This window comes from Pseudophryne corroboree, chromosome 1 (genome assembly GCF_028390025.1).
Source record: "Pseudophryne corroboree isolate aPseCor3 chromosome 1, aPseCor3.hap2, whole genome shotgun sequence".
NCBI classification, from domain to species: Eukaryota; Metazoa; Chordata; class Amphibia; order Anura; family Myobatrachidae; genus Pseudophryne; species Pseudophryne corroboree.
In genome coordinates, this window is record NC_086444.1 from 383,819,910 (window position 1) to 383,833,119 (window position 13,210).

At 44.5% G+C, this 13,210-nt stretch overlaps 1 protein-coding gene across 1 annotated transcript in view; it reads right to left on the reverse strand.

Moving 5' to 3' along the window:
* LRRC74B (leucine rich repeat containing 74B) overlaps positions 1-13,210 on the reverse strand; it is a 130,277-nt gene that overhangs the window by 24,880 nt on the left and 92,187 nt on the right. The window contains exon 10 of the mRNA XM_063913199.1: positions 9,965-10,081. Within this exon, the coding sequence (XP_063769269.1) occupies positions 9,965-10,081 (117 nt within the window). The remainder of the gene's footprint in view (positions 1-9,964; positions 10,082-13,210) is intronic.

Here is a 13,210-nt window from a genome sequence, read left to right on the forward strand (position 1 = left end):
AATTCAATGTCACTCTTATCCATAGTATCTAAGTCCTCTAGTAATGCTCCTGAGTGCTTTACTATAGCTTTAGAAATCCACGCACGAGCAATAGTGGGCCTTAAAGCTACGCCAGTAGCTGTGTATAATGATTTGAGTGTAGTCTTAATATTGCGGTCAGCCGGCTCTTTTAAAGCGGTTGAATCAGGAACGGGTAAAACCACCTTTTTTGACAACCTAGATACAGAAGCGTCAACTATAGGGGGGTTTTCCCACTTTTTTCTATCCTCTTCAGGAAAAGGGAAAGCAATGGGAATCCTTTTTGGGATCTGGAATTTTTTCTCTGGGTTTTCCCAGGATTTTTAAAACAAAGAGTTTAACTCCTTGGAAGCCGGGAAGGTAAGCAAGGATTTCTTACTTTCTGTAAAATAAGATTCCTCTGTACCTTCTCAGTTATGTGTAAAATGTCCCTAATGGCTTCAATCATTAGTTGCACCCCCTTAGCAAGTGATGCATCCCCCCCTCTGCATATCCCCATCACCGTCCCCTGCATCAGAGTCGGTGTCAGTGTCAGCTTGCATAATCTGGGCAAATGTGCTTTTTTGTTGGTACGTATGGGGGTTCTTAGACGAAGCAGTGGGGGCTAAGTATGCCAAATCTTCCATAGATCTTCTCAAAAACTGTGTTTCTGTCTGTGACATCCTAGTTGAAACCTGGGATATCATGCCCTGTAAAGAATCCACCCATGGGGGTTCAGATTCAGAAGTTGGGAAGTACATTGCAGTCCTGAGTACATGGAATAGACTCTTCAGGAGAAGATAAACACTCTGCAGTACAGAACACAGAGTCCTTATACATGGTAACGTGGATATACACTTACACACACACACAGGAAAATATCAGACACAGTTTCCCCAGATTACCTGCAGAGAAGCACAGATTATAAGGAGCCAGCCACACAGCGCCCCTGTGGGCAGTTGTTATGATAAAAGCCCGGTGCTGACTAACCAACCTTAATAGGTTAATTAGTACTAACAACACACTCCCTCCCTGTCTATAACACCCTGGTACCGCAGAGGATAATTGGAGTTATGTGGAGGTCAGCGCTCCCTGTCAGCGTTTTGTTTCTATGATCTGCAGGGAGTAAATGGTGCTAGTGAATGCTGGATCCGCTCTGAGGAGAAGCCCCGACCCCTGTAATGGCACGCGGCTTCCAGAACAATTTGATTATACTGGCATGAGGTTTTGTATGCTAACAGCGGAATTAGCCCCTGTTAGCTGTTTGTACCAGTTTAGGGTGATCGCGCTGGCCCAGGGCGGCCCTCAAAGCGCCTACACTGAGTGTTGCTGAGCCCTCATGGAGTGCAGCCTGTCAGACCTGCGCTCCGACCCTTGTGCCGCCATTCTCATCGGCGACCCGCTAACCGGGCCGCCGGTGCTGTACTCACCACTCCTCTTTTTTCTGGCTCTGTTAAGGGGTGGCGGCTGAGCTGCAGGAGTGAGCGGTCGCCTCGTGGGCTTGCGATCAGCACCCTCAGGAGCTCAGTGTCCTGTCAGCGGAGATAGAGAACCATTAACTTCAAGAATTGGTTCCTACTAGTACTCCCCCCTAAGTCCCACGAAGCAGGGAGGCTGTTGTCAGCAGCCTTCCTGTAACCTAATTACTCTATTAAAACAAAAAAACTTAGAAAACTCCTAGGAGCTCCCCTAGCTGTGACCGACTCCTCCGGGCACATTTTCTAAACTGAGTCTGGTAGGATGGGCATAGAGGGAGGAGCCAGCCAACATTATTAATTTCTTAATGTGACCCGTCTATACCCCATGGTACTAAAATGGACCCCAGCATCCTCTAGGACGTAAGAGAAAGAAGGATAAATGTTCAGTAAGTAGACCTAATTATTAATATGTTAAATACATAATCAAAATGTAAAATCCCAGTAAAATTTTGACAGCTGCATTATCTACTGACATACTGTTTTATTGCAAGTTTTATTCTATCGAGCAGAAGGGGGGGATTCAATTAGATGCAATGTTTAGCAAAGTAAAAAATCCTTGTGTACCTCGCACCCAATTTTGGATTACTGCGGGTATGCACATTCCCGATAGCGTGGGAATTCAATTTTAAAAAATGGTTGTGGGGTTTTCAGAGTGCTGGGATATGTAGTTCTCCGCAGCCTCCAGGGGAATGACACTACACACATTATACACACTCACATACTCAGTACTGCTGCGGGAGTCCGGATCCAGACGCTGGAGAAGACACTGCTTCGGAAGGTAATTACTGACTAATTTAGCTAACTGGAAACTTCCAATCAGGGGGTGCTAGAGCAAGACCCTGTGATTTTTTTCTAAGATGAACTCACTAGAGTTACATGAAAAAAGATGCAGGGGTATATGCAATTGCGGTCGAATTCCCGAAATTGTCGAATTTCGGGTCATTTTCGACCCAAAAAAAATTTTGCCTATGCAATTCAGTGCTTTCCGACCAAAAAACGGACTTTCAAAATTCGACTTTTTGAAATTCGAATTTTTGCAAATTCGACTTTTCTGCAATGATACAAGTGCTGCAATTCGACCAAAGCATATTCAATTCAAGTTTGGAAATTCGACAGCAGTGCTTTTAGACAGCAAATTCGTCATTTTCAATCCGCCACACTTTGGAGGGTGAAAACAAATAAAAAAAATTTAAACATGTTTTTTTTTGTGTTTTTTTTTTTTTGGGAATAGCAGATCTATTTATATTAGAAGGGATTAGGTACTTTTTTTTTTTTTTGGAGGCACAAATATTATTTATATATTTTTAAAAATATTATTATTATTTTTTTTTATTGCTGGAACGGTAAAATCCTAAAAAAAAATGGCGTGGGGTCCCCCCTCCAAAGCATAACCAGCCTCGGGCTCTTCGAGCTGGTCCTGGTTCTAAAAATGCGGGGAAAAAATTGACAGGGGATCCCCCGTATTTTTAAAACCAGCACCGGGCTCTGCGCCTGGTGCTGGTGCCAAAAATACGGGGGACAAAAAGAGTAGGGGTCCCCGTATTTTTAACACCAGCATCGGGCTCCACTAGCTGGACAGATAATGCCACAGCCGGGGGTCACTTTTATGCCGTGCCCTGCGGCCGTGGCATTAAATATCCAACTAGTCACCCCTGGCCGGGGTACCCTGGGGGAGTGGGGACCCCTTCAATCAAGGGGTCCCCCCCCCAGCCACCCAAGGGCCAGGGGTGAAGCCCGAGGCTGTCCCCCCCCATCCAATGGGCTGCGGATGGGGGGGCTGATAGCCTTTTGTGATCATGAAAAGAATATTGTTTTTTCCAGCAGTACTACAAGTCCCAGCAAGCCTCCCCCGCAAGCTGGTACTTGGAGAACCACAAGTACCAGCATGCGGGAGAAAAGCGGGCCCGCTGGTACCTGTAGTACTACTGGAAAAAAATACCCAAATAAAAACAGGGGACACACACCGTGAAAGTAAAACTTTATTTCATACGTCGACACACACATACTTACCTATGTTCACACGCCGACATCGGTCCTCTTCTCCATGTAGAATCCAGGGGTACCTGAAAATAAAAGATCAATATACTCACCTCAGCCATGGTCCAGAGATAAATCCACGTACTTGTAGAAAAAAACAAAACGCAAATACCCGCTCCATGCCGGACTGAAAGGGGTCCCATGCTGACACATGAGACCCCTATCCCCGAATGCAGAGAGACCTGTCAGTGACAGCTGTCACAGAAAGGTCTCTATAGCCAATCAGGAAGCGCAACTTCGTTGCGCTCACCTGATTGGCTCTGCGCGTCTGAGCAGACAGCGCATCGCACAGCCCAGTCCATTATATTCAATGGTGGGAACTTAGCGGCTAGCGGTGAGGTCACCCGCCGGTCAGCGGCTGACCGCGGGTTAACCCCACCGCTACCCGCAAAGTTCCCACCATTGAAAGTAATGGAGCGGCTTTGCGATGCGCTGTCACAGCACAGACAGCGCACAGCCAATCAGGTGAGCGCCACGGAAGTAGCGCTTCCTGATTGGCTGAAGGGACTTCAGTGACAGGAGTCACGTGATGTCCCGGGATTCGGGAGAAAGGGGTCTGATGTGAAAGCATGGGACCCCTTTCTTAGTCCGGTATGGATCGGTGTTCGTTTTTTTGTTTTGCCAAGTACGTGGATTATCTCTGGACCTGGATGTACCTCTGGACGCTGGAAGGTGAGTATAATTTTTTCACAGGTACCTCGGATCGTCGGAGACCGTGGCAGTCGGCGTGTCAACATAGGTAAGTATGTGTGTGTCGGTAGTGTGTAATAAAGTTTTACTATCAAGGTGTCTGTGTACTGTTTTTATTTGGGTATTTTTTTTCCAGTAGTACTACAGGTACCAGCGGGCCCGTTTTTCTCCCGCATGCTGGTACTTGTGGTTCTCCAAGTACCAGCTTGCGGGGGAGGCTTGCTGGGACTTGTAGTACTACTGGAAAAAACAATATCTTTTTATTATCACAAAAGGCTATCAGCCCCCCCATCCGCAGCCCATTGGATGGGGGGGACAGCCTCGGGCTTCACCCCTGGCCCTTGGGTGGCTGGGGGGGGGGACCCCTTGATTGTAGGGGTCCCCACTCCCCCAGGGTACCCCGGCCAGGGGTGACTAGTTGGATATTTAATGCCACGGCCGCAGGGCACGGCATAAAAGTGACCCCCGGCTGTGGCATTATCTGTCCAGCTAGTGGAGCCCGATGCTGGTGTTAAAAATACGGGGGACACCTACTCTTTTTGTCCCCCGTATTTTTGGCACCAGCACCAGGCGCAGAGCCCGGTGCTGGTTTTAAAAATACGGGGGATCCCTGCCCAATTTTTCCCCTGCATTTTTAGAACCAGGACCAGCTCAAAGAGCCCGAGGCTGGTTATGCTTTGGAGGGGGGACCCCACGCCATTTTTTTTTCCGGGTTTTTCCCGTTTTTTCCCGTTTTTTAAAATCGCGGCAAAATCCGCCAAATCGGCCGATTTTCGCCCGCGATTCTGGCGAATCCGTTTTTCATTGAATATGGTGAATTCCGGAAGCCACCTTCCGGAATTCACCTGTCGAATTAAGTCGAATTAAAAAACGGCGAAAAATTGCCGCGATTCGCCGTGAATTGCATATACCCCGCAGCGTTTTCTTTAGAAATTCCTGCATCTCAATTTCTGTCCACAATTGAACAGCAAAACATATATATATATATATATATATATATATATACAGGTTGAGTATCCCTTATCCAAAATGCTTGGGACCAGAGGTATTTTGGATATCGGATTTTTCCGTATTTTGGAATAATTAGATACCATAATGAGATATCATGGTGATGGGACCTAAATCTAAGCACAGAATGCATTTATGTTACATATACACCTTATACACACAGCCTGAAGGTCATTTTAGCCAATATTTTTTATAACTTTGTGCATTAAACAAAGTGTGTCTACATTCACACAATTCATTTATGTTTCATATACACCTTATACACACAGCCTGAAGGTTATTTAATACAATATTATTAATAACTTTGTGTATTAAACAAAGTTTGTGTACATTGAGCCATCAAAAAACAAAGGTTTCACTATCTCACTCTTACTCAAAAAAGTCCGTATTTCGGAATATTCCGTATTTCGGAATATTTGGATATGGGATACTCAACCTGTATTATATATATATATATATATATATATATATATATATATATATATATATATGTTATCCCTATTACTTTTGTATCGTCAATGTTGTATTTACATGTTGAATACAGTTGTCTCCTACATATATATAGTTGGTCAGTAGGTTTATTTTCCTAATTATTTGTTTATTCACCTCATTGTAGTTGGGACTTACAGTATTTTTAGTATCAAGACCACTTTTTTGTTTATTAGTGGTCTTTTACTGTAGTGTTCTTGCCCCTACACACCACCTAGTTCATTTACTGCATGTTTGTGTATAAATTGCATGTCTTCTAAAGGATCCTCTTTCAAGGCCTACCAAAAGAAGAGGGGTACTCCTGTACTGCATGCCTGTAAAAAGAGATTTTACTGTACTGTGTAGGACCACACTGGCCTTTGTGATTGTTGCCCTGGGGAAGCACATGATGAGTCTATCTCTGAGATGTTACCCCCACAAGAACTACTAGCAGTCACAAGGCGGAGGCCACCCAGCACAGTGCAAGACTGCTCAGCATGCAAATGGCCGCCCAGTGATGTGATTCGCAATTCAATTGCAATTGCATCACTGACCCTGCAAAACAAGTGTAGTACCCTGCCTGCATAGCCTAGCTGCAAAGGCAGGCGCACTGCTTCCATGTTTTGCTTCGCAGCAGCCGCGTGTAACGTCACACGACCCCCACCCACCAAAAAAACGTCACACGCCCCCGTTTTTGCCGCCCCGCCCCTGCAATGCAGTCCCTTGAATGCCTCTGCCACGGCCCCTCGAATGCCTCTGCCGCGTTCGCATCACTGAGATGTGAACACATCTTCCAGGTGCACTGGGAGGGAAAACGGCAGTATGCGATCCATACTGAAAAAGGAACTATGTCCGACTCCTGGGCAAGGGGCATCGTGTTTTGGGGGTACTCCCTTACCTTTCAGGAATGCCGTCCAGTACAGTTTTTTTCCACCAGATTACCAGTCGAAGTCGGCAAGGCTGCCACTCCCCAGACTTCCATCAGTTCTCTTTTGACAGTGGAAGTGAGGCACAGGTTTCTACTGAAATCTGTTCATAGTTCAAAAGCCAGATGGTTCCTTCCATCCCATCCTTAACCTTAAGATGCTAAACCTGTTTCTCAGGGTCCCTGTGTTCACTTTGATCCTAGAGCAGGGTGATTTCCTGGCCTCCATGGACATTCAGGATGCCTACTTACTAGGGACGCGTGGTGAGGTAAATGGCTCAGGAGGCACTGTCTAGTACCAGAGCCAGATTTACACACAAATATATGACCCAAAGGGTACATGTGGGCATTATACACAGGTGCAGTAGTATAAACTCCTGGACATTTGGTGAGTTTTGATCAGAGATGTGCGGAAAAGGTAGTCTCACCTGCCATACTTTTTTTACTCCAGAGTTTGGGCTATAAAAATGATTAGAAAAATATAAAGAAGATATTTCTAACATATTCTTTGTATTTGTTAGATTCTTTATACAGTGAAAACTCTGGCACAAAAGTTAGTATGACAGGAAAAGCTCTGCCTCACCTGCGTCACCTCACTGCATGTCACTGCTACTTACATATTCCTATTTGGGATCATCAATGATTCCTCAGCGTCACAGTCCGAAAGGACCATTATCAATTTCGGGCCTTGCCCTTTGGACACTCCACAGCACCGATGGGGTTCACAAAGGTCATGGCTGTGATAGCAGCTGTCCTTTGCCTCCAAGGGATCAGGATTCTACCATACCTAGATTAACTTCTATTTATGGCCCAGTCTCAGGACAGGAGTTCAACAGTTTTTCATCCCAGGGACAAGCTAGAATCCATTCAGTCCCTGATCTGAAAATTTCTCAGCCAACACAGAGTCTCGATACACTTCTGTATGCGAGTTATTCACCTTTGATAGGTTCCATTCCAGACCACTGCAATTAGAACTTCTGCAGAGGTGGAACTGCTCTCCTCTGTATTTCAAATTCCAGACGAGTGTTCTGTCCAAGAAGGTTCGTCTCTCTCCCTCTCTCTCTCCTGTGGTGGCTCCAGTCACTTCATCTTAACAACGGTTGCCCATTCCTAATCCGGGAGTGGGTCCTTCTATCTATGAATGTCAGTCTCCAAGGCTAGGGCGCCGTCACAGGATGTCACACATTTCAGAGCCAATAAACATCCTGGAACTTCTTGTAGTTAACTGAGCACTTTGTCAGTCAAAATTCTTCCTTCAGCACAGGGTACAAGTCTATTTAGACATTGTGACTATGATTGCCTACATCAACCATCAGGCGTTACTAAAAGTCGCACTGCCATAAAGGAGGTCAACCACATTCTGACCTCGGTAGAATGGTTTCTTCCCATGTTATCTGCGGTCTACATCCCGGGAGTCTGGAATTGGGAGGCGGACTTTCCCAGCAGGCAGGACATTCATTAGGGCAAGTGGTACCCCCATCCAAAGTGTCCAGATGCTGGTTCATCGCTGGGGTCACCCACACATAGACTTAATGGCCTCCTAGCACATTCACAAGCTGCCTAGATATGGCTCTGCACCAGAGACCCAGGTGCATTCTTGGGCCTTTGCACTGGTGTACCTTTTCCTCCGATTGCTCTCCTACCACAGGTCCTTCGCAAATTGAAGCAGAAGGGAGTCATGGTCATTCTCGTTGCCCCAGACTGGCCATAAATGGGCCTTGTACGCAAATCTCCACAGTTTGTCCATATCACCTTTGTGATGCATACCTATCAGGCTGGATCTGCTATCTCAGGGCCCATGTCTTCACCCCGACCTCGCACATCTGACTTTGATGGGGTGGCTATTGAGAAATCAACCTTGAAGGCGAGAGGTTTCTCAGATCCTGTTATCCAGGGTATGCTCTCTGCCAGAAAGCCTTCTTTGGCGAGGATCTATTATCACGCTTAGCAGTTGGATCCTCTTGTCTATCATCTTTCAAGAGTTTTGGCATTCTTGCAAATGGGATAGGACCTAGGCCTTTGCCTAGCTTCACTGAAGGTGCAAGGTGTCTGCCCTTTCGGTGTTGATTCAATGCCGAGTGGCCCATTCGCCTGCAGTTCAGACCTTCTTGCAGAGCCTCTTTGTACCGCCGGTACATCCACGGGACTTATCCTCGGTGTTGAAGAATCTACTCTCGAGCCATCAGACTTAGTTGATCTCTGTTGGCTGACCTGGAAGGTGGTGTTCTTGCTAGCCATTGTCACGGCATGCCATGTTTTGGATTTGGGGGCGCTATCCCACAGTGCACCCTTTCTTGTTTTCCACCTGGATCTTGCTGTTCTTCGCACCCGTCTAAACTATCTTCCTAAGGTAGTCTCCTGGTTAAACATCAATCAGGATGGTTCCTTCCCTTTCAACTCCAGACACTGCTGACTCTGTCATCTCTACTCACGCTGGATGTGGTCTTCGCACTTAAGTGCATCACACCAAGGCTTTTTGAATATCAAACTCTCTCTTCATCCTTCATGATGCTTACAAGCAGGGCAGGCCAACCTCTAAAAAGACTGTAGCTTGTTATTCGTCAGGCCTAGCTGTTGGCGAAGAATCTGGTTCCAGCCTCAGTCAAGGCTCATTCCACACAGTCTGTTGCGGCGTCGTGGGCGGGCCGTCATGGGGTCTCCTCTGTAAGGCAGCCACATTGTCTTCTGCCCACACCTTAATCAAATTTTACAGTTTTGACACCTTCGCCCCTGCTGTTGCGGCTTTTGGCATCAGGTTCCTTAGTGAGTGTTCCCTTCCATAACGGGACAACTTTGGGATATCCCACTTTCCCAGTGTCCACCTTAGGATGAAACAAAAAAGGGGATTTTTGTTTTACCTGTAAAATCCTTTTTTCTGAATCCATAGTGGGCACTGGGTGCCCACCCTCATTTCCCTGGCTGGCTGGGGGATTCCTGGTTCTGGTACTCTGTGCAGTAATCGTTTGGTATGCCTGGTAAGGTGAGTGTGTTGTGGCCTCCTCCTCTCCTCCGTTCCTGTTCTTGGGCTTCTTAAATCAAACTGGTGGATACAGGCAGGGTATAGGAGAGGAGGAGCCTCTTGGTGCCCAGTCTCCTGCAGCTCCACTATACCCACAGTTCCAGCGTCCACCATGGATTCAGAAAAAAATTTTTTTACATGTAAGACAAAAATACCCTTTTTTTCTGACATGAGGTGGAGAGTATTACGATTGGCACAAATAAACACTATTCCTCACCATGATACTTCAGTAAGCTGGGTTTGGGTTATGGTTCCCTGGTCTTCATGGGGCATGCACAGTAAACTGTGTAGCACTGAGATGCTCGTATAAAAAGAACTTTGAGGCATTGGAACTGGTCTTACCTTTCTAAAGGGTCTTTTGAACATGTCAGAATTTCCTCCAAGTTTGATAGACAAATTTGGCATAGTTGCTTTCATAGTATTGTGCAGATCATCAAACTGTTTATTTACTACAATATCCTAAAAAGATACAAGAAACAAAGAAGACTATGATATCGTAGTGAACCCGCACATGTATACGGCATGACTACATGAATCATTACCTAGTGTTAATAGAGTCACCACTATTTATGACTGAGCAAGGAACTGGTGTCATCCAATCATTCAACAAATAATTTTTGGACTTTTGTTAAGTCCTAGTTTGACATGTTGTAAAAGAGTGTGACACAAATGGCCTTGTCTGGAATGGTAAAACTCATTTGTTGACTTAAGTAGATCACATGCACGGAATGTAAATAACTGGTTTTGTCATCAGTTTGTCTACAGAGTCTATAAATAAATAGATATCTAAAAAGTAGATCAGAAGACGCGCATTGCCATTTCATCCTGTGATATTAAACCAACATCAATAATATAATATAATAAAGTATTATGCCAAGATAGAACAAATTAAAAAAACATCCATAGTATTATAATAATTAATAATAATAATAATAATAATAATAATATATTTATTTCAAAGAAGAAAAGAAACATGGAATTATTGGGATTTAGCCTCTACTTAATTTGCAGAAATATATGATAAATTGTATCTTACCTAAAATAAAAAGTTGTTATAATATAAATGTGCAACAAAACTATACATAGTAATAACATTTTGGATGCTGTACCAGAACCTGAGAGATTTTTTAAAATAATACAATATAAGTTTTTTTGTTTTTTTTTCCCATTTCTGCCTTACTGCATATATCTTTTTATACAAGCATATTTTCCCATTCCCTCCTCTGTACAGAATCTGTATAGTAAGCACACAGGGAAACCATACTAAAAATAAAACTGCTTTGGGTGTCATTGATCCCTTCAGCAACATGAATCATCTGTTTACACAGGTCAAAAACCAATTGAATTGGTCCTCACATTGTCTACTATTACCTGTGTAAACACATGATGAATGTTGCTGAAAGGCACCAAGAACTCTAGTCTTGTTTACTTTTGAATGTACTTCACGTGTGTAAACTGAGAGCCTGATTCAGAGATGGACGCAGATAATAATATGTTGCTGCAGCAGAAGGTGCTTGTGTAAAAGGATACCTCCTGCCTCTTTCTGTGATCCGCTGTTGCATCCGAAGACGCAGAATCGGATCACTCTGCGTGAACTCTCAGGTTAGTAGGGATGGCCTGTGTTTTCACGTGGCTGACCCTTGCCCGCCCATAAACAGCTTACTGCGAGAGATCTCATGTGCAGTGCACAGCTCTCGTCGTCGGAGATGTACTGAAACAATCGGGTTTACATACATCTCTGAATCGGTATCCGGTCCCTAGGTCGACCACACTTAGGTCGACAGTCATTAGGTTGACAACTATTGGTCGACATGCATTAGGTCGACATGGTCACTTGATCGACATGCATTTTTCACCATTTAAATTTTTTTGAACTTTTTCATACTTTACGATTCATGTGGTTGGGAACGGTAACCTGTGCCAATCACTGCAGTAGCGGAGCGATGCACCTTGCCCAAAGCATGGTGAACAAAGCGAGGCATGCGATGGGACACGGCGCACTCTACAAAGAAAACTACACCATAATTAAAAAATAAAAAACATGTCGACCTTTGGTCACGTCGACCTTGCTCATGTCAACCTAATGCTTGTGTCGACCTCTTTTGGGTGCTGACTTAGTCACTGTCGACCAATAGTGGTCGACCTAAGTGTGGTCGACCCTATGAACCACACCCTCTGAATCAGGTCCTAACATGATGGCGGTGTTGTATTTAGGGAATGTTTATAATAATATTCTTAAAAAGATGAAACACTACAAAAAGCTCAGCAGTAAAAAGAGAGATGTGAGTAAGGACATCATAATAAGAGTATTACTGATATTCAAGTGTGAGTGTCATTCAAATTAAAAATAATCCAAGAACAAAGCGTTATTGTATGAGACTGGGGATTGGAGATCTGAGCAGTAATGTCATGAAGTATTACTAGAATGCTAGAATGTTTTATTTTGCTGAAAGAGTATGACAAGTAGAGAAGAAATACATAACAATAAACAGTAAATTAATTTATAATTTATTTACAATAAACAGTAAATTAATTTAATTATACTTGCAGAAAACAACAAGAGATAAAGGGGTGATATATCAAGCAGTGAAAAGAGTGAACCAGTTGAGAAGTTGTCGATACCAACCAATCAGCATCTACCTATCATTTTATAGAACATACTTGAAAAATGCTTACGCCAAGCTGATTGGTTGATATAAGCAACTTCATTCTTTTCTCTGCATGATACATCCACCCTAAAGTAACTAATGGTGTGTACACACGGAGCGATATGGCTCAGCGATTTTGACTATATACTGTAGTCAAAATCGCTAAGAAAGTTAGTGCATATTGCTCTGTGTGTACATAGCGAGCGATAGCGATGCGCCTCCCCGCCAGGTCACTATCGCTAGGAAAAATAGACTGTGCAGGCAAGTCAATTTTGACTATGTCACTGGAAAAGTATGACATTGTCAAATCACCAATAGCCAAATCACTGCATTTGTATGGACCTTAAGTGTGCTATTTACAATTACACCTATCAGTAAGAAAAAAGTAGAGGCCAATAACAGCCAGACGTCCCCCTAATGCTGCAGTAATACATATGTACCAATGATTTTGAGATTACGTAGGGTCATGAATCAATCCCTGAGCTACCTTGTTTTGTAGAAGCACTCTGACTCAACCATTACTAGGGCTTGGTATTGATATCTTGGCACACAGGTTTCCGATGGTCAGAATGCCAACAGCAGCATCACAATGGATTTTGGTATGTCTATTAACCCTAATCCTAACTCTAACCTACCCCTCCTACAGCCTATCCCTAACCTTCCCCTCCTGCAGCCTAACCCTAACACTACCCTTCCGAAGCCTAACCCTAACCTACCCCTCCCACAGCCTAACCGTAACCTTCCTCTCCTGCAGCCTAACCCTAACCCTCCCGTCCTGCAGCCTAACCCAGGAGGGGAGAGTTAGGGTTAGGCTGCTCCCTTCCCGCAGTCTAACCCTAACCTACCCCTCCCACAGCCTATCCCTAACCTTCCTCTCCTGCAGCCTAACCCTAACACTACCCTTCCGAAGCCTAACCCTAACCTACCCCTCCCACAGCCT